Source organism: Medicago sativa, chromosome 6 (assembly GCF_051527215.1).
Source record: "Medicago sativa cultivar Bolivia chromosome 6, Bolivia_mono, whole genome shotgun sequence".
Lineage (NCBI taxonomy): Eukaryota > Viridiplantae > Streptophyta > Magnoliopsida > Fabales > Fabaceae > Medicago > Medicago sativa.
Genome location: NC_140754.1, coordinates 94,014,702 through 94,042,574, shown reverse-complemented (window position 1 = coordinate 94,042,574; position 27,873 = coordinate 94,014,702). Strand labels below are relative to the sequence as shown.

The 27,873-nt window shown below is 32.3% G+C and overlaps 3 protein-coding genes across 3 annotated transcripts; 2 read left to right on the top strand and 1 right to left on the bottom strand.

Moving 5' to 3' along the window:
* Positions 1-6,263: 6,263 nt before the first annotated feature.
* LOC146918374 (alpha-galactosidase-like) lies at positions 6,264-9,136 on the top strand. Its single transcript, XM_085722045.1, has 12 exons — positions 6,264-6,436; positions 6,615-6,673; positions 6,780-6,836; positions 7,053-7,087; positions 7,258-7,361; positions 7,995-8,070; positions 8,182-8,240; positions 8,349-8,414; positions 8,499-8,582; positions 8,730-8,794; positions 8,907-8,989; positions 9,081-9,136. The coding sequence occupies exons 1-10, from the start codon at positions 6,264-6,266 to the stop codon at positions 8,761-8,763; spliced, it is 747 nt and encodes a 248-aa protein (XP_085578171.1). The 3' UTR covers positions 8,764-8,794; positions 8,907-8,989; positions 9,081-9,136.
* LOC146918373 (alpha-galactosidase-like) lies at positions 8,915-9,865 on the top strand. The gene is made up of 4 exons (XM_085722044.1): positions 8,915-8,989; positions 9,081-9,171; positions 9,554-9,684; positions 9,773-9,865. The coding sequence occupies exons 1-4, from the start codon at positions 8,915-8,917 to the stop codon at positions 9,863-9,865; spliced, it is 390 nt and encodes a 129-aa protein (XP_085578170.1).
* Positions 9,866-12,129: 2,264 nt separating this feature from the next.
* Positions 12,130-26,868, bottom strand: CTEXP (kinase family with ARM repeat domain-containing protein). Its single transcript, XM_085720031.1, has 22 exons — positions 26,634-26,868; positions 23,579-23,901; positions 23,408-23,506; positions 23,013-23,164; positions 22,427-22,499; positions 22,213-22,335; positions 21,729-21,837; positions 20,844-20,923; positions 20,619-20,700; positions 19,727-19,866; positions 19,523-19,633; positions 19,316-19,432; positions 19,099-19,188; positions 18,161-18,214; positions 17,805-17,879; positions 17,624-17,699; positions 17,417-17,516; positions 16,700-16,769; positions 15,961-16,034; positions 14,554-14,660; positions 13,262-13,525; positions 12,130-12,829 (listed from the first exon to the last, which is right to left on the bottom strand). Exons 2-22 carry the CDS (start codon positions 23,702-23,704, stop codon positions 12,555-12,557), a joined length of 2,397 nt encoding a protein of 798 aa, XP_085576157.1. The 5' UTR covers positions 23,705-23,901; positions 26,634-26,868; the 3' UTR covers positions 12,130-12,554.
* Positions 26,869-27,873: the final 1,005 nt, after the last annotated feature.

Sequence of the window (27,873 nt, the reverse complement as noted above, 5' to 3'; positions counted from 1 at the left end):
AAATGTTGAATCACAAATTACATTGTCTAGTGCTAGAAATTAGTTTTGGGGAAAAGGTATGCGCTGAGACCAAAATTGTAGCAAAGTGAAAATTGAGTGATCAGAAAGTTCAATTTTACAAAAAAGGAACTATTTTCATTAATTCAATAAAATAAGGACCAAAATGCAGTTTAATCTATGCTTTAATTAATTAATTGAAATATTTGTTATGTCTAAATTGATGTCTTTTGTTTTTCGTTCCATTGTTTACAATGCAAGATGCGCAAGCTAATCTTCGAGTTTGGAATTGGATAGAGAAACATGTGTTGAGCATTTGCTATTCTCATGAGTAAACAATCAAATGTGTCCCCAATTTTATAAGACACTCCCAAATTAGATTAAATTTTCCTATATTAATCCCTCAGACATTATGTTCTAGATTAAACTAATAGTAAGTGGTTAAATACAAGATGATGATGTGGTGACATGAAATGAAAGTTCATGTTGCTAAGAACATTTTTCTATTTTATTATTGCTTAGGTTTTTATTTTTTAAATGAGTTGGGTTTTAGGGGTAGGCATCAAGGCTCAGTATCAACTGAGCCAATATAGCATAGAATAGTGATGTGATGAAATGAAAGTTTATGTTTTTTTAAGGATGAAATTTAATGTTATTCAACAAGGGCATGAAAACTCTTCCTTCTCAATCCACAAAGGAAGTAAGAAAAAATCAAAATCATTAACAAAAATCTGAATTTTTCTTTTGAACAAATGTCGAGCCTCCTTTTGACACCGGAAAACATGTCTTCAATAACACAAGAAATTGTAGTAACAGCAGTCAGACCCTCTTAAAATAAGTTCACCACGATACACTTCTCCATATGATCCTGTACACCGAACATAGAACATACATTTGCAATTAACTTTCCTTGATAATGTCGATAACGAATAAGTGCTCCTATACATTGTAACACCATGTAACATAATAATGTATACAACTCTTATCGAATTTTAAAGTTCATACCAAGTCCGATTTGCTCACACATTGTGATTTCCTGATTGTGATGTTGTGCTATCACTATTTCCTGATCTATTAGATTTTCGCTCACGTTCTGAGTTTGATCCTATAGCATTATTATCTCTATCACCGCTACCTTCTGTTTCATAACTTGACATATCAGTATCACCATCTCTCCGACTGCGCTGCTCATACTGTTAATTGACTGCAGCAGGTGGTGGCCACAACAACTGCAGCAGTAGCAGCTGCTGCTGCATGAATCTCAAAATTTAAGTCAGTGTTTGACTTTTCCATAACAAGCTACAAATCTGAGAGTATCTTACAACAAATTTGAATTAAGAAGAATAAAAATGTTAAATATTCATTAAGAAATTGAAAAGCTTTAAGTATTCCCTTCACCACAACCTTCAGGTTTCTTTACAGTGATAGAGGAAAATTAGACTAAACCATCTTTTAGAAGAAAATTAAACAATGTAACCTTCAATACAATTTACACAAATGTGATCATATACTTCAGGATAAAATCAGAATTTATTAAAAGGACACAAATCAAATATTATCATTTAACTTGCTTTCGATAAAAAGATCAACAACTAGAGCTTATAGCATGCAATAAGAAAATGCATGCATCAGCAATAATTGTTTTCAATTGCTATAACAACTACATATGCTTAGCCAACCAAGTCCTGAAGATTATTTTGATGGTGGTCAACTAAGAAAACCCATTTTAGACTAGTATTGAACCAGTGTAGGTATAAAACCAGTCTCCAATTTGGTTTTGGTTCCACTCAATATATGAATCTTTCACACAAAACTTGTTGAATTTGGTGTTCTTTGATTAAGCTGGTTTAGTCATTTTTGAAATGATATTAATGGATTATAAGACTGGTAATTATAAGACTGTTCAGAATGTAAATACTCATATCGATCATGCTACTTGAAAATAAGAAAAATAAACTAAAGGAGTAAAGATATAAAATTTCAGTCCACCCAAAAAAAATAGATATAAAATTTCTACAATGCTGATCGAGTTCTGTCATTGAATCTAACTTACTTTTGTAGTAAATTAAAGCAATTAACATAATTAATGATACCGTTCTATATGATTATCTAAAGCTTAAAGCAAGAAGCAAGAAAAGTGCACTAAATATAATAAAACATCGACTGAAATAAGTAGTATGATAGAGTTTATAGACTCCAAAGAATCAATAAAAAATAGAAAGAACGGATTAATAGCTTAAACCTAGTATGATAGTGTTTAGATTATTAAGTTCCAATCTTTCTTTTTTATTTCTTTTATTTCTTTTTATTATTTTTTATAGAAAATAGAAAGAGCGAATTAATAGTTTAAACCTAATATGATAGTGTTTAGGTTATTAAGTTCATTTCTTTCTTTTTATTATTTAGTTTTTTATTTTTTTAAATGATTTGGGTTTATTATTACTTAGTTAACTTTCTTTTTATTATTTAGTTTTTTATTTTTTTAAATGATTTGGGTTTATTATTACTTAGTTTTTTATTTAAAATCAAAGTTTAAGTTGTTAAGTTCCTTTCTTTCTTTTTATTATTTAGTTTTTGATTTTTTAAATGATTTGGGTTTATTATTACTTAGTTTTTTATCTAGGTTGTAGGGTAGGCGATCAAGGCTCAGTGAGCTAAGCTACATACAAGTTTTTTTTTTTCTTTTGAATAAAGCTACATATAAGTTTGTGTTATTAAGTTTGTTATTCTATTTTATTATTATTTTTGCTTTTTTTGTTTTTTTAGAATAAATTTTTTAGATGAGTTGGGTTTCAAGGACATGTCTCAAGGTTGAACGAGCTAAATTACCTACAAATTATGATTTGTCAATTGAGCCAACATTTATTGATTAATAACATTTTTATATCCTCTTATTTTATGTGGAAAATAACCCCTCTTTTTTCTAAAATGAATTTTTTTTATTCCTCAATTTTTATGTTTGTTGCAATTTTAGTCATAACCTAAATTTTCTGCCCCAAATGATTTGATCCAGAAAGTAAGTAATAAAAACCCAAATGAAAATTCAATCCGTATTTGGAGATTCCTGAGAATATGATAGTAGAAAAGATATATTCATATGTGTGTTTCAAATTTTTTTTAAAAAAATTTAAGCAAATGGGATGCAATGGAGACCCTCTGCATCACCCTAGATATATTAAAATAAAATGAGGATACAAACTACTAAGGAGACATTAACCAAATCCAGTCAAACCACTAAATCAACCCAAAATGGGTATAGATACAGTCCAAATGCAAAAGTGGTCCAAAAGAAACAAATGCAAACGCACACACAACACAAACCCTATCCAGCGAGTCTGGATACGTGCTCGAAACTGGGAATAGAAGTTTCTTGAGAATGTTGTTTTGTTTCTAAGAAAATTGAGAGGAATAAAGTTTCTATGAAAGTGGAATAAAATCATTAATTATTATCCATAAATATAGTTTTATCAGTCATTCACATGAATACTTTAAATACTAACCAAACACATTTTCTTAATAAACCCGGGAATAAAATTATCATCCTTATATTGCTAGAAAAATTATTTCCTGGATTATATTTTGTAAACTTGAAACAAATGCCCCTCAAGATGATGATGATGTGGTGACATAAAATAAAAGTTCATGTTGCTAAGTTCATTTTTGTAATTTATTATTATTTAGGCTTTTATTTTTTAAATGAGTTGGGTTTTAGGGGTAGCCATAAAGGCTCAGTGAGCTAAGCTACCTACAGATTATCATTTATCAACTAAGCCAATATAGTATAGAATGGTGATGTGATGACATGAAATGAAAGTTCTTGTTTTTTTAAGGAAGAAAGTTCGTGTTATTAAGCTCATTATTCTATATTATTATTATTTAGTGTATTTTTTTTTAGAATACAAATTTTAGGTGAATTGGGTTCTAGGGATAGGCCACAAGGCTCAACGAGCTAAGTTACCTACATATTATGATTTATCCATTGAACCACCAATCGTTGATTAATTTCATTTTATATCCTCTTGTTTATGTGGAAAATAACCCCTCTTTTTTAAAATCAAACCTTTTGATCTCTCAATTTTTATATGTCGAGTTGCGCCGTGTCTTCGAGTTTGACTGGGTTCAAGGATGAGATGGATTTTCCTTCCTCTCAAATTACATTGCTTCAAAGATCAAACTTCAAAGCCTACAATATGCAAATTAGTTCTTCAATTTAGACAGATTTTTTTTTATCATTTTGAATTTAACAACTTTTTGGAATGAAATAGAATGGATTGTGAAATGTAATTAGATTGAGAAATGATATTTGTACAACCACTTTATGACAACTTTTTGACAATCTTCTCTCTCATACTCACATTATATTCATATTCTCTCTTTTCCTTTTTCTTTCTCCATTGTTTTTGACCAATGAAAAGAGAGAGAAATGAAGTTGTCACAAGAGTTGTCTCAAATGGATGTTCAAATATCACTACTCAATTAGATTATATGCTGCTTTCAATTGGAGCTTGAATTGGTGTTGTTTTGTGCTGTTTATGCAGGTTGATTGTTTTGGTAGAAGAATGAAAGGAAGGATACGGATGAATCAAAAGAAAATATATCAAAGCTTTTTAGACCCACTCATGAATTCTACCAACCGCTCCTACGTTAAAGGAAGATCTAACGATGATAAGCTCTCGTGAAGTATTCGTGAAATCGCAGTTGCGTTATATAGCAACACTCCTTTTTACATTTGTTGCAAGTTTAGTCACAGCCAAAAAAATTTGTCCCAAATGTTTTTTGACCCATAAAGTGGTGATTTGTGCTAGAAATTATCATTTTGGAGCAAACATGTGCGTTGAGACCAAAATTGTAGCAAAGTGAAAATTGAGGGGCTATTTTCATAACCGCTGAAAATGCAATTTAATCTTTTGATTTAATTGATTAATTTAAACATTTTTCGTTCCATTGTTTACTATGCAAGATGCACAAGCTAATCGTCCCCATGAGCTTAGCTTAGTTGGTAAAGACAATGCATAATATATGCAAAGGTTTGGGGTTCGAATCCCCAACACCACAAAAAAAAAAAAAAAAAGATGCACAAGAAAAAGATGCACAAGCTAATCGAGAAACATGTGTTGAGCATTTGCAATTCTCACTAGTAAAAAATCAAATTCGTTGGTATTTTTTTTTTTTTGAGGTAAAAATTCGTTAGTGATTTTATAATGCGCTCTCTAAATAATTTGATATATACTAGATGACTTCCTGTATTTAAAATGAAGACCACTACCAGAAGAAAGAAAAGCAACCTACAGATTCAGCATTTCCTCGTTCCTTTTGTGCCCTTAGTTGAGATTTATCTTCCATTTTGTTGAAGTTCTTGGTTCTTTAGATTCTTTAGTTTCATCAAAACCTTTCATAATTTTGCATCCACTCATTTTGTGGTAAAGCTTTTTGCTGCTTAAGAATACAAAAATAAAAAATTCATCATCAAATATTTTCAACCAACTTTGCAAACATCAAATAACCAAAGTACCGGGCCTAAAATTGGATAAAATACTTGCAAATATCATACAAAATAACGGATAAAATACTTGCAAATATCTACAAATAACCAAAGTGAAAGACCCTAAATTAACTAAGGTTGCTATGACTTACAAAATAACATGGTTCAAGAGCCTAAATGCATTATTGCAGGTTAGAACTCATCAGCCAAAATTTCAATTGCAAGATAATAGGAGTCAAACTCACGTCATTGTAAGATATGAGCCAATCTCCATACTAAGTTGACCAATTGTTTTTTCTTTTCACTCATACCTTTATATATCTTTTGTATGATAAGGGAAATAAATTTATCTCTCTATGTCTATGTATCTTTTACCTTCAAAGTAATTAAGGTATATATGTATGATTAGAAAAATGTGACGGGATATATTGTATGGAGTGACAAACATAAAAAACAAAAAAGCCAAAATAATATAAAAACATAGCATCATATTGATGTATGTATTGTTATGAGGAGAATGAAGACAGCTATTATATTCAATCCATTCATCTAGTGGACAAACTGACGGAAGAACCTAATATCATTTCCATTTTGAATAACAATATTAATTTCTTCTTCTACTTGTTCTCTTTCACCTTGAATAGCATGTTTGCCGATGTAAGAAATCATCAAATTGCTTGCATTGTTGGTCTTATATATATATATATATAGACACACGCACCACTATAAGGTTATGCAATATTCATCATCCATAGGTTCATTGGAAGTTCAAATAATTAGAGTAATGGTTAGATATATGGTGCTTGCATTATGTATCCTCGTGTTGCTGAATATTATTGCAAGTGTTCCATCATCTTCAGCTGCTCGCTTATTAGAAAACAACAATGTAACCAAAGTGTCCACTAAGATTAAGAGTTATATGTTGCAAAATGGACTTAGTCAGACACCCCCCATGGGGTATGCTATACCATCTTTATCTATATTTGTCATTCTCATTCATTGTTCATTCAAATTCAAATAAAATATATCCATTTTTTTCCTTTTATGATTCACACATAAAGAATACACATAATTTTCTCCAATTAAATTCATGAAAGTATATAATTTCCTAATCAATTATATTTATGATGTTCAGATGGAATAGTTGGAACCATTTCGGTTGCAATATCAATGAAAGTTTAATCCGAGATACAGGTATCTATGTTTATTATCATTATTATGATGTTCCCTAAGCTATTATTTTTACAGTTTAGATATATGTAATTCAATTGATCTAAACTATATTGATTTATCATTTCAGCTGATGCGATGGTGTCAACTGGCCTTGCTGCCCTAGGGTACAAGTATATCAATTTAGGTAGGTGGCAACTACAACGATCATTGCTGCTACTATATTTACTCTTTATTTTGTTGATGTGTGAATATTTAGTTAATAATTTTTTAAAGTTTTTTGTAAAGAATTTTTTAAAATATTAATGTATTTTTTTTATTATGTGATTATATAGACATTTATTTATTTATTTATTTATAAAAACATATTTTAATAATATAAATTTGCATGTTTTTTTTTCAGATGATTGTTGGGCGGAACTTAATCGAGACTCACAGGTATATAATATATATCGTCTTTAAAAAAAATTCCATTAATTTGTATGTTTATTTTCTTCATGTACTTTTATGTGTCTATTTTAAAAAAAGATATATATAAGTTAATTGAATTTAAATTAATACATTAATATTTCGTAGTGTTTATACCCCTGACAAGTTAAAGATGTTAGGGAAATGTGGTTCCCAAGGCTTCAACGTTTCCTTCAGGAATCAAGCTTCTAGCTCATTATATTCACATGAAAGGCTTGAAGTTGGGAATCTATTCAGATGCTGGGTATCAACATATTAAATTTTTAGGTTAATTATGTTTCTAGTCCCTATAAAATAGCGACCTTGTAAGTTTAGTCCCTACTTAATTTTAATAGCATTTTTAGTCCCTATAAAAAAAAATTTACTTATAATTTTAGTCCCTGCTAAAACAAAGTTTGATTAATTATCCTTAAACTCTTAAATTTTTGAACGATTTTTTTGAGACAAGATTAGAACACTATGAAAGGTTCGTTTACTAAAATTTAGAATTTTCTGACATGAAATGAATTAAATATGAATTTTTTAAAACGACAAAAGTTAAAGATAAAAAGTAATAAAATCTGGATGTAGAAATCAAATTTTGCGATAATTTTTTGCGGACGAACTTTTAGTAATGTTCTAAAGATGTCTGCAAAAAATTGTTCAAAAATTTAAGAGTTTAAGCATAAATTAAACAAATTTGAATTGAGTAGGGACTAATACTCAGTGCAGAAAAACAAAATTAGGGACTAAAAATGCTATTAAAATTAAGTAGGGACTAAACTTACAAGGTCGCTATTTTATAGGGACTAGAAACATAATTAACCCTAAATTTTTTGTATGATCATGACTAAGATTTTTCAAGCATTATTTATGATCACTTACGATTGCTATGCAGAAATCAAACTTGTAGTAAACGTATGCCTGGATCACTGGGACATGAAATACAAGATGCCAAAACATTTGCTTCTTGGGTATATTATATATACATACATTATTTGAAAGTCATTTTTCACTTTTATCAACATTATATCCTATTTATAATCTTATGTTGTTAACCAATATTGATTCAAATTTTTCTTTAGGGAGTCGACTATTTGAAGTATGATAACTGTCACAATAATGGTATAAGTGTTAGAGAAAGGTATTTAATTTATGTTCTTCAAATGCAAATAGGTATATCTACATACTTAATATTTTGTAAAAAAAAAAAAAAATAGTACTTACTAGTTTCATACGTTGTGTAAATCAGGTATCCACCAATGAGTGAAGCCTTATTAAAATCTGGAAGGTCAATCTTCTTCTCTATGTGTGAATGGTGAGTTGAATTGGTGATAATGTTTCTCATCCATAATTGATATTTCATTTTCTATTTCATTATAATTGCTTTTTTGAAACATAGGGGAAAGGAAGATCCAGCAACATGGGCCAAAAATGTGGGAAATAGTTGGAGAACAACAGGAGATATTAAAGATAACTGGCATCGGTAAAATTAATATGATAACTCACATTCCCACATTATACGATGTCTCTTTTTGCATAATAATTGAGTCATGAAAAATAAAAAATAAAAAAATCAATTATTTTCTTCATTTTCCTATATCATGACCAACTAATTTTATTTCATCCCCAGCATGACTTCTATAATAGATGTAAACGACAAATAGGCATCTTATGCTGGACCTGGAGGATGGAATGGTAATTAACTAACCTCACTAGTAATGTTATGCATGTTAAACTTAAGATCATTACAAGTACATCAAACTCCAATATTTATTTCTCATATGTGCCATTAATGTTTGGATATTAGACCCTGATATGCTTGAAGTTGGAAATGGAGGCATGACAACAGAGGAATATCGTGCCCATTTCAGCATTTGGGCATTAGCTAAGGTGCATTAAATAATTTTTATATACCTATTGTTGAGACAAAGTAATATGTCATTAATTCGTTTTTTTAAACTATTTTACTGGATTTAAATAGGCCCCTTTATTAGTTGGTTGTAATATTCAAGCAATGGATAATATCACATATGAATTGATAAGCAACTCTGAAGTTATTGCAGTAAACCAAGGTAAGTAGACTTTCTTGAACGAAAAATGTATTAATTTCTTCAATAAAGGGTGTTTTGAAACTCACACGCTTCGTGGTATTGTAGATAAACTTGGAGTTCAAGGAAAGAAAGTCAAAAGCTACAATGATTTAGAGGTGGCATTATTTTCTTTCCCTTTATTTTATGGTGTTTAAGTTTGATTTCTTACAACTTATAATGATACTAAATTTGTTTAACTTTCAACTCAAAACATGGATCTGGAGTAGCCTACGATAAATGCAAACTAATGTTACTTTATAATGAAATCATTTGTGTATTATATACATACATATGCATGTGAAAATTGTCTCAGTTCTTGCATACAACTTCTTACTAAAAATTCTATGGAGATAGGTGTGGGCAGGTCCTCTCACTAATAACAAAGTAGCAGTGGTCTTATGGAATAGAAGTTCATCAAATGCAACAGTAACTGCATCTTGGTCAGACATAGGTCTGAAATCAGAAACTATAGTTGATGCAAGAGATTTATGGGAGGTAAGAGAGTTAGTTAGGCTCATTTTTCATTGTATTGTGAAAAACAATAAATTCATATGGTTTTGATGGTGCGTAATGATTTTTGCAGCACTCAACACTATCATTGGTTTCGGGGGAAATCTCTGCTGAGTTAGATTCACATGCTTGTAAGATGTATGTTTTGACACCTAAAAGAAGTTAATCTCATGTGCAAGAGATTAAAATAAACAATAGCTGTCATTTTTTGACATGTATTGTATTGGAAAACCATTGACTCATTTATTGATCCCACGAGCAACAAATAAAGGAATAAGAAATTATTTTCATCTTGAAATGTAAAAATAAATGTACAAGTTGTGTTGTCAATGGACTTCTAAATGTATTTGCAATAAGATGCAATCTGATCCACTTGACTTTGATGCAATCAGATTTTCAAATCTCATTGACTCTAAATATAAAGAAGTAAGTTATGGTTCGTTGTTAGCGTTGATTTTGACATAAAATATATCAACAACAGTAACAAATGAATATTTAGCGTGAGATTCATGAACATGTTAAAAAGAAAGCTTCAACATGATTAATGCATACATTTCAACGATGCAACATGTTCAACATTAAATTTTCGTATTATTTTATGAAAAAATCGTAAATTTAATGATGCAACACAAATTTTACACACAAAAAAAGATTTAAGTGAAACAATCACATAATTTTATTGTCCTCGTGAGCTTAGCTCAGTTGGTATAAACAAACGAATATAATATAAAATGTAGTGAAATAATATGTGAAGTTGATTGAATGTAAAAGTGGAGGAAATGTGAAAGATGAGAGATACTACCTCCGTCCCTAAATATAAGACCCTTTTGAGAAAAAAATTTGTCTCTTTTTATAAGAGCTCTTTGATATTTCGAAGTACATTAATTAATTCTTTAACAACTCACCCCTATTTATTTTATATCTTTTTCTTCAATCAACATTAAATACTATCTTAAAGGATAAAATTGTAAAAACAATAACAATTAGAACAAATTTATTATCACTTTTAATTTTCTTAATTCCCGTTATTTTTCTAAAAGGGCTCTATAATTAAGGACAGGGGTAGTCCTAAATATACACGTGAATTTAAGAAAATTTGACAGAAAAGTAATGGCATACTTAAGATAAACAGAAATATATTGTTTAAAAAAAATAAAAATAAACAGAAATCTAGATAATCTTAAATTTAAATTAAAGATACATGAACTTTAAAGAATATGAATTTAAATTTGTCTGAAAAAGTTTCAAAATGAATATCACTTTTAAATTTGAATATATTACTAATTATATTTTTCTAATTGCACTGTATAATTGATTGAAAAAAAATTGCACCATATAATTGATATTGTTTGCATCATTCTTAAATCAATATTTTTTACTTTATATTTACTAGTGAAAAGACAGACACTTAGATTATTAACAATATTTTATGTAAACTATTATAAAAGGATGTGATACCATTGAGAAATAATGACTCTTAAGTCTAAACTCTTGTACATCTTCCTTATTGTTCTAGATGTCGTCCACCACAACTTATGGAAATCCAATTTGAAAATAATCTTATACCATAGGAGCCATCCAATATGTTTGTGTAACAATGAAGTACCAATTTTCGTCTCTAAAGCATATTCCAAATCATGTAAGATTGTGTACTTAAAAAAAAAAAAAAAAAAAAACTGCATCAAGATTACATTTAATGATGCTAGACCCGTAGTTTATGTGATGTGGGAAGCTCTTGCTTCAAACTTGACAGTGTGCATTGTGCCCTATGAATCACTTGTATTGGAAACTCAAATGGAGCCCTGTTGTCTTCAGTCAAGATCTCTCACACCCTTAAAACCGGGTAAATGGACAGATATAGAAATGGAGCAGATCTGGACTCCTTAAAATAGTTCCTTCAAGCCATCGACATGCAAAATGCATCTCCACTTAATTATCATCTTAAAACTTGGGATATAACTTGGCACACAACATTTAAGCCTAATTTTAAAAAACTTAAATTAAATAAGATAATAATGGTGAGTTTTTACCTTTTAGAGCAAAATTGTAAGAATGAAAATGTATGGCCTGTAAGCTTAAATACTACTTCAAAGAGTAAAAACATTGTAAAACAGTACGATAAAATTATCCATCAAAATACCTCTATTTTAATCAAACAAATTTATATGCTAACCAAATACCTCCTCAACTAACATGAGAATTCAGTCTTCGCATCAATCCTTATTTTAGTTTAAGTTTAGGATTAAACCTTTGTGAGCGTTATAAAGTTTCCGATGAACTCGGGTTAAAAGTCATATAATAACATTAGTAATTGATCACTCACATAACCAGACAGATAACATTAATTGATCACTCACATAACTAAACAGGTATGCAAGTGTGCAGTTTTAGGACCATTCAGTGATTTAGGATAGAAATAGCCATTCAAGATTTAACCAAAAACCTTCCTTTAATCAAAATAGTATGAAACTAATTACATTGCTCCTAAAATATGAAAATGTTGCACACCCAAAAAATAATATGTAAGCACGTCGCCAAGGCTCAAAGAGCATGTAGCAAATGCCAAAGCCTTGTTGCGTTGCAAGTTACAGTGATTCAACTGTTTCTGCACCTTTTTTTTTTTTTCAAGAGACAGTTGCTGCACTTGAGATTTTCTTCCAAACAGGAGAAGAAAAAAAAAAGAGACATTAAAAAGAATATTACAAATCAATTATGCCAATAGAAAGCACAAAAGTAATTTGATATACTAGATGGGTTCCTGTATTTAACATGATGATGACCACCAGAAGAAAAAAGCAAACTACAGATTCAACATTTCCTCGTTCCTTTTGTGCCCTGGAAAGTGGAAATTTGGTTTACATCCCTCCTGATGATGTCCGGTTTATCCGCTGAGCACCTAATTTTGGAGCAGCAGGTTTGGCTCCCCGACCTCGGCCAGCTGCTAAGGGCCTGGCCCTTGTAGTGGGCGCAGGAGCTGCAATGGCAGCCCATGGATCATCATCATTAGTTGTTGTCGAATTCAAATTTAAAGGTCTTGATGTTGTTGGAGCGGGAGCTGCTATGGCACCCCACAAATCTTCATCTTCATCCCTGCTCAACCTTGGTGGAATTTTGGGTCGCGAACTTGAAGCTACAAATAAATATTCAAAACCATCAATTGATGCATGAGTACATACAGATAATTAACCAAGTACATGAATTAAGTAATGGGTCTGCAATATTCCTTTTGCATTTGATGGAACTGTCGAATTTTCAAGCCAATCCTAGCATAAAGCAAAAGCTAAAAGTTCATTTATTAGGGAAAGGTGACTAAGGCTGTGGATATTCTCAACTGCGAAGCCCCAATAACTAAAGTGCAGAACTGAACTAGGAATTCTTACCCTCACATCACCCACTTCTAAGGATATTGTCATTAATCATGGGTATAAACATATATGATATTTTTTACTCTAGAACATAATTAAATAAATTCCAATCTGACTTTGAAAATTAATAATAGTGATTAGCAGACATGGAAATGAGGAAATTACCACCAAAATACTAACAGTTGAATAATTAATACCTTTTGTCTGTGAAACAGGTTGAACAACTGGCCGCCTTTGAGCTGCTTGAATGTTAGTAAGAGCTGGAGTTGGCTTTGTTTCTTCAAGTGGTTCTAAATCATCCCACCCATCCTTGTCATTTTCAGGTTCCTCATCAATTCCATTATCTAGCTCCCCCCAGCCATCCGTTGATGTAGGAGATGTAGGGGCATGGTGGTCAGTGAAATCTGGTGTGGAATTTACACGGATAGGTGCTGTTGAAGGAGTGTCTGCAACTAGAATGCCTAAAAAAGAGGTGATATAAACATGTTAAATAGTAACCTGAAAGTTGACTTTAAGGAGTATCTGTTGAAGGAGTAAAAATGTACTCTTATCCGAATGAAGCAGAACAAATTATGGCAGCGTTAACAGATAAGATGAAAGAGTAGAATCAACATATTTGCCTCAAGAGTTGTGATAGGGAGATGAGGGGATAAGATTTTCAGCTGCCATTTCCCTCAGTTTCTCAGTTTTCTTCCCTTTACTTTTCTTCATTAAATAATTTAAATTAACATAAAATCACACCCAGATATATTACTCCCTCCAGTCTTATTTATAAGAAAAAGTTGACTTTTTAGATTCATTGAGTAATAGATGTATCTAGTTTAGAATATAGACTAAATACATCATTTATGCAATAAATCAAAAAAGTCAAATGTTTCTTATAAATAGGACCGGAGGGACTAAGTTTGATTTTGGGGCTCCAAGACAAACCCATTTCAAAGAAGAACAAGTCAAACCCCTTCATCCACAAAAAAACAAAAATAAGAGAGAGAGAGAGAGAGAGAGAGAGAGAGAGAGAGAGAGAGAGATCTTTGTCTTTAAACGTGGAGGGAAGTATACACGCAGCTCAAAAATGAACAAACAATCAAGGCCTCCTCTTGCGATTTCATTTCAAGGGAAAGATTCCATTGTTCCCAATGCAAAGACAGAGAGGTATCATTCAAAATTATTCTGTATTTGCTTCACAATTGTTCACCAGGGAGATAGCATTATTCAGGAGAAATGAGTGTAAATTATTGAACTTGGTAAGTGTAAATTATTGAACTTGGTAAGAAAGTATCAGTAGCGTCTAAAGTTATATGGATGATCAAGTGGTTGTACTCATTCTACACTTTTTATGACTAATAACTTCAGTAGTGAAAATAAACACGAAACAAGACATTGATGTAAAACAGGCCAAAATGGGGGAGGTGTAGATCTCATGACATATTCAGAGAATTGTGCAATTAGAAAATTAAATTTAATATAAGAGACCGATCATTAAGCATACCTGAGCTGGCATTAGAAGATGTTGGTGTAAGGGCACTAGAACTCACAGAAGCAACTGGACCATGATCAGAAGGCTTGCCCTTTAGAGTCAAGGAGCTCATAGCCCATCTACACAGTGACAAGAGTTAAGTCAGAATCAATGGGTTAAATGTGGAGAAACTGATCAGTGGCACAGATGCAGTTAAAGAAAAGACTGAACAATGAAGACCCGCTAGTACATCAGGCGCCCTAAGGTGGTGCAGAGCTCCATAAGACTATATAGACAAGACAACTACAGGTGGTGCCTTTCTTTAAACCTTACATTTTCTATAGTGGGCATGCACCAAATTTCAAAACATATCATTTCAATAACTCTAAATTATATATAATCTCAAGAGGATTCCTTGATTTTATAAACATGCTCCATAAGACATATCATTTCAATACCTACACATACAAATGTGTATAAACATGCATGAAAATGTACTACCAATAAGAACTAACAAATAATAAATAACAACTTCTGGGCATTACTATCCACTCTGTATTCAACAACAATGTTCTCCCATTTATATGTTTTTAGCCACTAGAGCTGTTAGTTTGGCCAATCCATGACTGGTCAATGACTTTTTGAGGCAGGTCAGGCCAAATTGGGATAAATTTCTGGCCCGGCCCCAACCTCTATGGATGGTGGGCCAAAAGGGAGGGCCCACGAACCTGTAGTCTATTAAAACCAATTCCTCAAAAATATAAATAATATAATATTGTAATAACATATAATATTTTATATAAATTAATCGTGTGATGCCTAATTTTTTTTTTTTTAATATTTTATAAAAAAAATTGTAATCAAAATGAAAAAAATAAAGTAATCAAAATGTCTCGGGTTTAAATTTTGTCAACTTGGCCCGAGTTTTATACCAAACTTATTGACATGGCCCACTAGACTTGACCGATTTTGAAACCCCTAGCAATTGTTGTATGTCTTCTTACTTGAATAACGAGAAAACAAAAAACTGAAGTCCTTCTGTTCTCAACTATAGCAAAAAAGTCAAGTTTAGTGGTCCAAGTTATAAGCGAATTTGAACAAATTCTACTCTATTTAATGACATCGTTCCTAAAATATGCTTCATTTAATTTATATTCCATTTTCCAGTAACCCTTTTATTCATATAGAACAAGTTCCCTTGAAGAACAATTTGGAGAATGCAATTACTGTTTTTACTTAAAAAATTGAAAGTAATTAACGAATTTTCTTAAGTGGAGTGGGTAGCTATTCGTTTTTGTTTATATTCAAGACCAGAGGGAGTACCATCATCTTATGTAATTAATCTAAATTATCTAATATAAATAAAAATCTAATGCATGCTCTTGCACTCGTTGCTTAACATGTGGTCTGCATGGCCACAAAAACTGTAAACCAACTTACCCAAGTAAACTTGCATTTCCTGGAATTGATAAACTTCCATCGCTTGCACCACCAGTAGTCTCTGCCATATTTGTCTATAATAGAAAGACAGAAAAGAGCATGAGCATGAGGAACACAACTAACAAGTAAAGGGGAACATACAAAATGTCAATAATAAGCTTTAGAGCTGAAGATCATCACTGATTTTATGTCTCATCACGCAAGAAATTTCTTTCTAATAAAACGCTTTATTATCATGTACCAAAATAATGTTTTATTATCAATAAATAAATAAATGAAATATAGAATAAAAATGTTTGACGGAAATGACATGTAAACGATAAATAGGAACTAGCAAGTATTCCCTCCCATATATATGCACCACTGTTATAAAATTTAGAACAAATTAACTATAAATTAAAATAAATATATTTTAAGAAATAACATATTTAAAATTATAAGGGAGATATGAACAACTAATTTAGATAAAATTTAAATAGAAATAAGATTTTGATTAAAAAGGATTTATTTTAAAATTTTAAGAAGTTAAGAATAACATGTGTTATTCTTTGACGGAGAGAAAACTAAGATTATGTCACTCTCAAGAAAATATATTCTAATTTAACACAACGAAATATTCCATGAAATCAGAAGTTGGCATTAATAAAGTAATTTCTGAAATTACATCTAAATTCTCCTCAAATATATATGCATTAAACTTCAAGAACTACAAACAGCCAAAAAGAACCCCACATTATACCTTCTCGTAGTGTTGCTTTGCCATTTGCAAAAATTGATCAATAGCTTGAAATGCCTTAGATCGAACATCACTGTTTTGAACCATGACATGAATAACATAATCACGGCACAAAAAATGGGAAATACTCAAAGATACAAGGATAAGAATGATAAATATTTGGAATCTGAACACTGTAGCTGTAGGCCCGTTTGATTTGTAAAATATAAGTACTGGATAGAACAACAATACTGGACAAACTTTTAAGGGATTGAACAACTTTATGTGTTGTACAATGTTTGAGGGACAAAAGGTTATTCTGATATTTTAGACAACTTGTGACAAAAAGTTGTCATGTGGACAAGAATTTCAGCTTTTGTCCAGTCTCTTGCCCCCCAATTTGTCCAATCCCAGGAGCAGTTATAAAATCAAACACAGTACAACTGAAGTTGTCCTGTCCAGTCCCTTATTTTTTACCATTTCAAACACACCCTGTGTAAACAGCCAACATAGCATGTAGCGTATTGAACAGATATAAACATAATGACGATTTCAATATTCCAGTTATACTAGTGAAAAAAAAAAAAAAAAACAGAAGTCACCAGCAAAATTATTACTGTTTCAAAAAACTACGACTAATTAAAAGAGTTAACCTTCTAAAAATAGTAATTGTTGTATTAAATCAATTTACAATACAATTCATCTACAGATAAGAAAGGGGGATATCAAATAATAAATCACCTGTCAGGATCAATTGTGAGTACAACAACATTAGGAAGAATCCGAGTGGCAATTTCATTGATGTCATAGTTGGAACTGGTGGCACATAAAGCCATAATGCCTGAATAATCAAGTTACAAAATAATGAGTTGAGATAATGTTTGAAGAATTTATCAGCTGCATAACTGAAGAAAAATAGTAATAGATAGATATGTATGAATCTAATACCTGCTCCTCTAGCAGGTGGAAAGGTATCACGTAAAGCACGGACAGTAAATGCATTAATCAACACTCTTTTTCTTGTCTGCAAAAGTAGTCCTGAGGAGTTAATTCACTGATGAACATATGCAACTATCATGAAATGAAATGTAGCAAATTATTTGAACTTGCAGATATCATTTCAGCATACCCCTTCGTTTAAGTAGCTTGCAATATTTCCTAGCAAGATAGTTGTATTTGTTCGTATCGCAGCCTCTTCATCAACCTACAAAATAAATTGTAAATCTTATAAATTCTATAAAAGAAAAAAGTAAGAAAAAAACTACGATATGTTTTAATGCATGACTCTCACACCCAAAATAAACATTAATATGACTCCATTTCAATCAAAAATTCAAAATGGCAGTCAAATGATGGAAAATTTGAGGAGTCATAAGTGTTAACGGGAGCTAAATTAAAGTCTTGTCTATTATTCTTCACTTCCTTAATCAGCATAAATTAGCCTTTACTCACAACAAATTAATCATTGGAGACTTGAAGCAGTACCTGTAACTTCGATAGATGCTTTAATAATGACCCAGACAAGGTCCTTTGAGACAGCTGCAATTATGAGACAAACAATATTTTAAATAAAGAAAAAAAGTTGCCTTGTAAAGATTCATCAAATAGGAGAAAAAATTTAGGAGGGGAAAAATTGATATGAACATTGAACAGTAAAGATAAAAGACTTCGAGCTTTCAAGAACATTTCTGTATTAACGGGGTTCACTAATTTAGGAGGGGGAAAATGATATGAACATTCCATTGAGGCAGCTGCAATTATAAAACAATCTTGGTTTGTACTTTACTGTTTTTTCTTTTGTTTGAAAATCGAAATACTAACACCTATAGGTCTAAGTGACAAGGAGTTTGGTTAAATTAAGCTTCGAGTTCGAGTCTTATGACGGGAAAAAGATGTCTGGTGAACTTTTCCCCTTTAAGTGGATCCACCCAAGACTTGGATTAGCTTAAGGTTTAAAGTGATCACAAAATACCAAGGGGTCTCAAACCTAAAATGTAATGCAAAAGTCGTAAAAGCAATGATAGCTCTATAATTCTAATTCCCAAGCTCTGACACAATCCAGACCTCTACTTAACCAGACAAGATAGTAGGTTACTAAACATGAATAATGATCAAAGCCCTTCCATTAAGATCATTGAAATCCCTAGATCATGTTAGATCTAACCACATCTTGGCCCCAAATCCGAACATAAACATCACTAAAATTTAATTCATTTAATTCTGCCTTGAATTTACATATTTACTATTGTAAACACTAGCAGGGGCATACATACTATTGTAATCATTACAAAAACAGTACTAGTAATACAACTGTCAAAACAAATTTGTGTACAAATTTCTCATTAGACCAATAACATCTCTCATTTTTCAAATAAAATCAAAAGCAAAGAAAGATTTGATAACAAGAATATTAACAGATGTACCTTCGGAGCCAGAACTAACATGGACTTGAGAGTAAGTTCCCTCAAAAAAGCAGATGTATCAGAGAAACCAGTAGCAACATGAGGGTAAACCTGAACACAAGTATCAACAGTAGTGCAAATACAATGCAGAACATGAATCTCTGTATGTTTTACAGCACTGAAAAACAGTAGGGAAGTAGGGAAATTTAGACATTTTTATCTTATCCTGGCTACATACCTGTTCATCAACAGCTTGAGCTGATAATGACTCTCCAAATTGTTCAATATGTTGGAGAAGGCTAACACGGACAGCTCGATCATTGGAGGCAAAGAGTTTAATTATTGTTGGAAGAACCTATATATATTATATTGAAATTGAAATGCAATACATGAGATGGGTCCTAATTAGAGAGACATTTAAGCTGGTATTGAAATTATTAGTTACCTTGACACGGAACTCCTCAGCTGAAAGCCAGGAACCCATTTTCAACAATGCAGTCAAAGCAGGGGCAGCAGCTGAACCAAATTCAAGGGCAGAAGCTAATAAAGGAAGTAACTGTGAAAACCAAAAATTAACGACATAATCAATTGGGATAAACTGTTGATAAAATCAAAGGTAAAGAGTATTAAAACTTCCAGAGAGACGTACCTTCTTTAACACAATCTGACGAGGAAGCTGCTCTGCTAAATTTGGAAGCTTGCGGAAGAAAGTGTCCTTCTCAACACTATCTTTCAAACTAAGAATTTCCATGAAATGTATTGTCTCTACCAACTTGTTCTGAAAATACTCTGCACATCAATTACCAACAAACCCAAACAGTCCAGAGAATTATATCAGGACCATGAAAAATGAGTACTATCAAAAGTTCAAAACAAGAAAGGCAAACTTTTAGAACATGGTAGAGATTGTTAAAGTGGTTTATTATTTTTGCTTGCAACTGGTTATAACGCAGAAGATTTCCCTCCAAAATATGGAAAAGCTAAAATCAATTTACATTAAAATATGGTCACAACATCTCATCACTGCTTTATATAAACAATAACCCTCAATACACATATAATACTTTCTCTCCACTCCGTGATCAATGCTATCAAATTACCCTAGTGTACAAATGCTGAGTTAGAGGTACATACTAGCACATTTCAGCATTAACTACATTCTGATAAACTAAAATCTTGAACAAACTAAGTAAATCATGAAATTTGTTTTCATGATATACTAATATTCCATCTCAAAAACCATTTAACCTAAAACCAATATCATCATACTCTCAAAAGACAGCCAATTACCAAATATTATCGTGCAGCTCTCAACTGCAGCCCATGACAATCCTAAAGCCTAATATCCATGAACTCAAATACCTAGATATAACAAGTCAAAATTTTAAGTGTCCTCGTACATGAATATAATGGACCCTATATAGCTTCTTAGCTAACCAAAAAGCACATGAATCTTCCAGACAAAACAGCAAAACTACTACAATGTTAAACTAAACAAAGTTTGAACAATTGATGATTATAATATCTCAATAAGCACTCACCACTGTTTTCTATAAGCTTTGATGTATTTAATCTACGAGAAGGCGTGGAACTGAGTAGCCGCTGGTAATCTGGAAGCAGAGACTGTAAGACAGACAAAAAGATACGGAGATGAAGAATGAATATTTTGTTAGAATGAGCATAAATTTAAATGGAGTAAAACCTCCCTTAATCTTTATATGCAGTAATAAATACAAAAACAAAGGCTGATTCCTGAGAAGTCTGACCTTGGGAATGGAGGCAGTGTTACGTAAGTCCTCTGTTTTGCTCAACTTCAAACCAGAGAACAGCTCATAGATTAGACAACCTATGAAATACGAATTTTCAGTGGAATACAGAGTGAAAAAAATAATATTCTGTGAATCTACAATACAACATCTATGCAAGTTCACACTTCACATAATTTAAACTAAGATTACTAGCCCATTGTTAGAACATTGAGAATTTCATTGATTCTGTGAGAGAATTGAGAGAGATTCAAACTGAATTGATAACAGTGTGTAATATCTATTTATAAAAAAAAAGATTAAAAACAGCCCGGTGTACTAAAGCTCCCGCATACACAGGGTCCGGGAAGGGGTCCCACCATTCGGGGTATTATACGCAGCCTTACCCTGTTTTTACACAAGAGGCTGTTTCCAGGACTTGAACCATAGATCTATTTCTAGATCTGTGAATTGCTAGCTGAACTAACTAACTTTCAGTTAGTTAGTTAGTTCTTGAATTCTAGGGGATAACTCCTAGATTTGAGGGGGTTAGTTACAGGGGAAAACTATAGTGTAGGAGGGTGTACAGTAAGTGCAGTTAGACTAAATCTAAATTAACACATTTCAACTAAATAAAGACTAGTTGAAGCTATCCTCTAATACTCCCAAGCCAAAAGGGTAAAAGTGAAACCCATTTCGGATCTATTTGCATTTGCCCCACCAAAAGGGTAAAAGTGAACCCATTTCAGATCTATTTGCATTTGCAACAGACTGATTCTACAACCTCAATCCAGGACCTCCTAGTCAAGCAGCAACGACTCCAACTGTTGCACCAAGATCTTCATTCCATATTTCCATCATAATGCATTATAAATTTATAGTAAAATGGAAAGTAAAATCACATACCCATTCCCCAAGAATCAATGGCCCATGGAGGAGACTTCTTAATTACAGCCCAGTCGGATTTTGCTAGCTCCGTTGATTTGTATTGTGTTGCAACAAGCCATGCATATTGCTGAATGGAAAACATTAAAGTATAGGAAGAATATATATTAGGCTTCACTACATGATATCCTTTTATTTAAAAAATAAAAAGCCTGATCAAAGCCATCATAAACCTCCATTTAAGGGAGCATTCACAATGCTCACATGGTAAAAAATACCAATGAAGTGAAACAAAACACGGCTGAAACTAGACAAAATCAAACTTAAGCCGGCAGAAGAGACAGCTTTAAAAAGGCCGTGGCTTTCTAAATCATGACAATAAACTTTCACCTAATGTGGACAGTGGTTACTTGACTACAGTGAGTTTCTACTTTCTAATATCTTAGTTTCTAGAAAAATGGGGGGAAACAAGAAAACAAGATATTTCGATATATAACTAAATTACCAGCATTTGCGTAGAGGATGTCTCATTACTCCCATCAAACTCTGATAGAACATCAAAAGCATGGAGTTTCCAGTCCAAAGTTGGCGTGACAACAACACTAGCCAAGCAAACATTGCCATGAACCTGCAATAGACAAAGTTTGTAAAAAAAAAAACTGATACAAAAAGAAAACAACTAACGAGAAGAAAACCATATTTAGCTCAAGAATACTCACAAGTTTACAATCATTATTTAAGAAGTTCACGGCTTTCGCTATTTGAAGCAGTCCCCAAGCATAATATTCATCCCTGCAACCCCACAAGGTGAATAAAAGTAAGCAACTGATACTTGACAGTGAAATCAAAGCTTATGCCGTCATGCTCTGTAATATACATATAACATTGCTCACACTCCCAGTCCCTGTCTTAGGCCTTGTTTGGATAAACAGATTAAGTAAACACTCATAGCATAAGTGATTATCATATAAGTGCTTATGTGATAGCTATTTATATAACAAGAGATAAAGTAAAGTCAATTTTTCATATAAGCTATCCTGAAGAGCATATGGAAATAAGCTGAAAACAGCTCAAGGACATGTCATAAGTTGTTTTCATAAGCTCTCTCAAACAATGTCCCAAGTGTTTAAGCCAGTAGAGAAACTAAAAATAAGTCAATCCAAACATGCACTTAGCCTCGTAGGAAACAAAACAAGGCCGTTTTTTCACTTAAAAAATACATGCAACGAAACAAAACAATTGAATTCAGCCGACTAACAAATAATGCTTTGTTAGCAACTGAAGCAAATGATAATCCATCAATACCTTTGTGTACCTTCAAGACCTAACTCCTGAATCTTATCTGAAAGTGGCATTACAGGTTCAGTCACAATATAAATTGTAACCTTAGAAGAACCGCCATCAAAAGTTTCAATCTCAGAACTATGAAGAAATGACAAAATATTTGGATGCCTAACCTGAAAAAGAAATATAAAAACCGTTAACATTAAACTGAATTCAGTATGAAGCACCGACACAGACTCAGACACCGAATACGACACTGACAAGTCAAGACTGGTGATAATTTGAGAAAATGAATTAATTGAATGTAATCACATGTGTGGACAGTGGATACACCTTGGTTCAGAGGTGTCGGTGCAACAAATACAAAAAAAAGTGAATTTTTACAGTGAATTAGATTAGATAAAGTGAATTTTTACAGTTCGTAGACGCTTGACACCATTACGACCCGCAGCTAAATGTCCATCCTGGGCATTGGTTCCAGATAATGAAAAAATTGAAACCGGTGAACCATCATCCTGAAATTAACAGCGTCAAATTAGTCTTGAAATTGAAACTTAAGCAATATTATATTGATAATTGATTGTTACCTTGGAGGTACCGCGATGATGAAGCCAGGAGCCCCAAGCGGAAGGGTAAGGTTCGCCGATGTTGTATGGGAGATCTCTGAGGCCAGTTCCAGATCCACCAACAACTTCTTTCAGGAATTTGAACATTTTGTTGGATCCTCAATGAAAATTCTGATCTGATTAGTGAGTAATTATAACAACGGTACTTGTGCTTATGGCTATGAATGAATGCTACTGATCAGTGTTGCTGAACGGAGATGTTAGGGAGGAGGAGGGATTGGATTATTCATCAAGTCACAGTCCTAAACAAGGTAACTCGCTACTTGAGGGTCCCTTTTTGGTCCCTGCAAAATTGTGCAAATCTGGTTTTAGTACTTGTTAAAAAATAATTTTAGAATCTACCACTGGCATATCAAATTTTTTACTTTTGATCCCTCATTTAGCCTATCTCTTTCACTCTATCACATTTAGCCATCACATCACTTTATCTATTTCTCTCTGAGTGTTGAATGGGCGTATGGTTGTCTAAAAAACATTTTCCTACTCAATTAGTTGTTTAAATTGAAAAAGGCATTGCTAGTCTGTTCATTACAAAGTATATAGATGAATTTGACTTCTCAAAACGTCATTGAGCTCAACTTTCTTAAATATCAGTTTTTTATATTCGGCCTCTCGTAAAATTTATGCCGACACCGCCGCGGATAGTGATTTTGTTGTAACCCTAAAGTCTAATTTTTGTCAAAATTACGGCAGCACATTTTTATTGTGCCAAATTGACAATCAATTCAAACATCCATTTATAACTTTTCAATTGTTGTTTCTTTTGTGACAATTTGTTGTAGTATCAGATTCCTATATCATTATAAAAAAACTGCACTAATTGAAGCTGAATATTAAGAAATTAGTGAACAGAACTATTTATAATTGAACAAAGCCACACTTCAAGTACAATATTTCTACAAAGCAGATTCTTCTGCAAAATCAAACATTAAAATCAGAAAAAACCATCAATTTAGTCCCTAAACTATCAGTCTCTCTCCAATTTAGTCTCTAAACTATGAAAATGTACTAGGTAGTCCTTGGAGAATTCATCAATTTAATCCCTGAAGTGTACAAAAATACATCAATTTAGTCCTTAACATCTTAATAGCAAGGACTAAATTGAATGTTTTTATATACTTCAGGCAATACTTAGTATCACAATTTGCACTTGTAGATATGAAGGCAATTTTCTTCGCAAAAAAAAAAAACTTGTGGAAGAAAGACGCTGCACATTGCACATGAAAGCTAATCAATAGGCTTAAACTAATTATACAACTAATTAAGAACCTCAATAGCGCAGGTGCAGGTATGCTCCATTTACTTAAAGCTCCATTTAGTCCATTAGGGGTTAGATGCATGACATGTGGCAGACAAACATCCAAGGGTTGAGATTTTAAATTAAGAAATAAGCTTTTATTTAATTAAATTATAAAAAAAAAGGGAACGCTCTTAATCTTTCTTCTTCTCTCTGCACCAGGCTTGTCTTCTCCTCTCCGCTGCCTCCCTCCATCGCCGCCGTTGGAACCACCTCCATCTTCATCACCAAATCTAAGCTTTAAGTGAGAGAAATTCCATTCTATCTCCTTAATTTGACAAACCAGTAACCTAAAATCTATAACATCTGATACCCTTTTCCATTTCTCCACTTCTTGCACAATCAATTGCCATGAAGAAGAAAGTGGTTGCGGCAGTGACGATTCAAATGATTTAACGACGGTGATGGAGGGAGGCGGCAGAGATGGGGAAGAGGAGAGGTTTTGCAGACTGCAGATGAAAGGGATGAGAGGAAGTGATACACACAGTTCCTTTTTTTTTACTTAATTATATGTAAAAGAAAAAACAAATTTAAAATCTCAACCTTTGGATGTATTTTTGCCACATGTCTAACATCCAAACCCCTAAATGGACTAAATGGAGCATACCCAAACTCCAATAGCGCTAACCCTTCTGATAGAAGGTATGTGATTAAATTCAATTATGCAATTTTTTAAATTATAATATGTGTTGATGTGTCCATGCTTGTGCTTCATAGTTAATCAATATGCTTAAACTAATCCTATAACTAATTAAACACCAATGTAGCCCTAACCCTTTTGATAGAATGTGTGTCCAGTGTCTGACACGTTTGAATACATTCAATATGCCATTATTTAAAATTATAACTTGTGTTGATGCGTCAGTGTCATGTCCAGTGTTCGTGTTACATAGTTAATCAATATGATTACACTAACTACACACCTCTATAGCAACGACACTTCTGATAGAAAGTGTCTCCGGTGTCCAACACGTGTGCGAGTGTTTGACATCGACACATCTGATTTCATTTAAATTAAATTATGCCATTTTTTAAATTATAACTTGTGTCAATTAGTGTCTATGCTACGTAGTTAATCAATACCCTTAAACTAATTCTACAACTAATTACACGCCTCTATATAGACACTTCTGATAGAAACTGTGGCCGGTGTCCAACATGTGTGAGAGTGTCTGACATCGATAAATCTACTTAGGTTCAAATTAAATTATGCCATTTTTTAAATTATAACTTGAGTGTAGTATCCGGTGTAGTACACTGAGTGTAGTATCCGGTGTATGTGCGTCATAGTTAATCAATACGCTTAAACTAATTCTACAACTAACTACACACCACTATAGCACCGACACTTCGATACAATGTGTCTAGTGTCTGACATGTGTCACTCACACCTGATTACATTAAATGATGTCATTTTTTTAAATTTACAACCGGTATCGATGTGTCAGTGTCACGTCTGATGTTCGTGATTCATAGTTAAACACACGGACACACTAACAAACTTAACGCATCAGTTGTTATGAATTCAGAGAATCAATCTCCACCAAAATCCATAAACCTCATAAGTTGCCGAAAATCACCTTCCCCAATCATATCCCAAAATTCACAATTCATATCATTTCTAAATCCAAACGTAATCTCAATTTGCATAGAATCAAACCGATGCGATGAAATTCAAAATTCGAATATGAAAATAGAGTTCGCAAATTCATTACTGACCTGTTCGTTCGTTCCTGTACAGAAATGTGAGATGAGAGAGTGAGGCAGTCACGGCGGCGATCGGAGATTGACAGTTACGGCGGCGATCGGAGAAGAGAAATGAGGTGAGATCGAGATTGATGAAGCAAGAGAAATGACGAATGAGCGAGATCGAGATCGAGAACTCAGAGAGATAGAGTTGCACGAAATATTTTCACATTGATGAGTTGTCTAAATTTAAAAAAAAAATGAAAATAAAATAGTCCATAAACTATAGAACTATATAATTCTTTCGAGAAATGTTAATAAGTGTGGCCGCGTTTTAAGAGTGTTAAATGGTAACTTTTTATTCTTTTGACATAAATAAATGATATTTATTTATTCAAATTGATAGAGTACATGTTAATAACATAAAACTGCAAAGTACAAAAGTCTATATGACTATATTCAGATGCCTGAAAGAAACATGAAAGACAAAAAAAACGTCGTACAAAGACGATGAACAAACCAATGTCGCACTAAGACGATGAAATCACAAAATAAAAAACGAAATAGATTTGAAAATCACTTGTTTCAATAAAAGGGAAAAAGAAAAGCAAGTTAGAGGGATAATTTTGGGTCAAAATTGACTCTAAATCACCCCTCTTTGGTGGATGAATGAGAAGGAAATAGGGTTTTGGTGACGGCTCACACAAGAGAAAGGAAAAAAGAGTTAACCATTTACATGTAATGGTTACTTTTTATGAAAATAGGAATAATCAATATATTGGAAATCGAAATATTTGACTCTTTTAGGGGATCTTTTATCGATAATAAATACTTCATCCGTCCTAAATTATATGTCCTTCTAACAATTTTACTTATGGGATGTTTTATCGATAATAAATACTTCTTCCGTCCAAAATTGTACGTCCTTCTAACAATTTCACGTGTCATAATGATAATGAGAGAACAAGCAACATTAATGATTTCCTTTAAAAAAAACAGCATTAATGATTTATTGATATTGTAAAATGACATATGTTTTAGGACAAACAAAATTTATTATGATAATGAGAGAATAAACGGCATTAATGATTTATTGATAATGTCAAATGATATACATCCTTTGGTCACTATTATTGATAATGGTTTTTGAGATTTCAACCACCGCCAAGATAGAAGTTTGGTGTGATCTAATAATTGATTAAGAGTTTGCTCCATGTTAGCAACAAAAAAAAAAGTGAGTGAGTGACGCTTCTTACAAAAGACCATAAAAAAA

What these genes read in the sequence shown, in the direction of transcription:
- LOC146918374 (XM_085722045.1), top strand. Translation starts at nt 6,264, where the DNA reads ATGGTTAGATATATGGTGCTTGCATTATGTATCCTCGTGTTGCTGAAT. An exon ending in AAGTTTAATCCGAGATACAG is followed by an intron (nt 6,674 to 6,779) that starts GTATCTATGTTT and finishes TTATCATTTCAG; the next exon opens with CTGATGCGATGGTGTCAACT. An exon ending in GGAATCTATTCAGATGCTGG is followed by an intron (nt 7,362 to 7,994) that starts GTATCAACATAT and finishes ATTGCTATGCAG; the next exon opens with AAATCAAACTTGTAGTAAAC.
- LOC146918373 (XM_085722044.1), top strand. Translation starts at nt 8,915, where the DNA reads ATGCTTGAAGTTGGAAATGGAGGCATGACAACAGAGGAATATCGTGCC. An exon ending in AGTTATTGCAGTAAACCAAG is followed by an intron (nt 9,172 to 9,553) that starts GTAAGTAGACTT and finishes AGGTGTGGGCAG; the next exon opens with GTCCTCTCACTAATAACAAA. An exon ending in ATGCAAGAGATTTATGGGAG is followed by an intron (nt 9,685 to 9,772) that starts GTAAGAGAGTTA and finishes TGATTTTTGCAG; the next exon opens with CACTCAACACTATCATTGGT.
- CTEXP (XM_085720031.1), bottom strand. Translation starts at nt 23,704, where the DNA reads ATGTTCAAATTCCTGAAAGAAGTTGTTGGTGGATCTGGAACTGGCCTC. An exon ending in GGTCTTGAAGGTACACAAAG is followed by an intron (nt 22,500 to 23,012) that starts GTATTGATGGAT and finishes GTGGGGTTGCAG; the next exon opens with GGATGAATATTATGCTTGGG. An exon ending in ACCTGTTTCACAGACAAAAG is followed by an intron (nt 12,830 to 13,261) that starts GTATTAATTATT and finishes ATTTATTTGTAG; the next exon opens with CTTCAAGTTCGCGACCCAAA.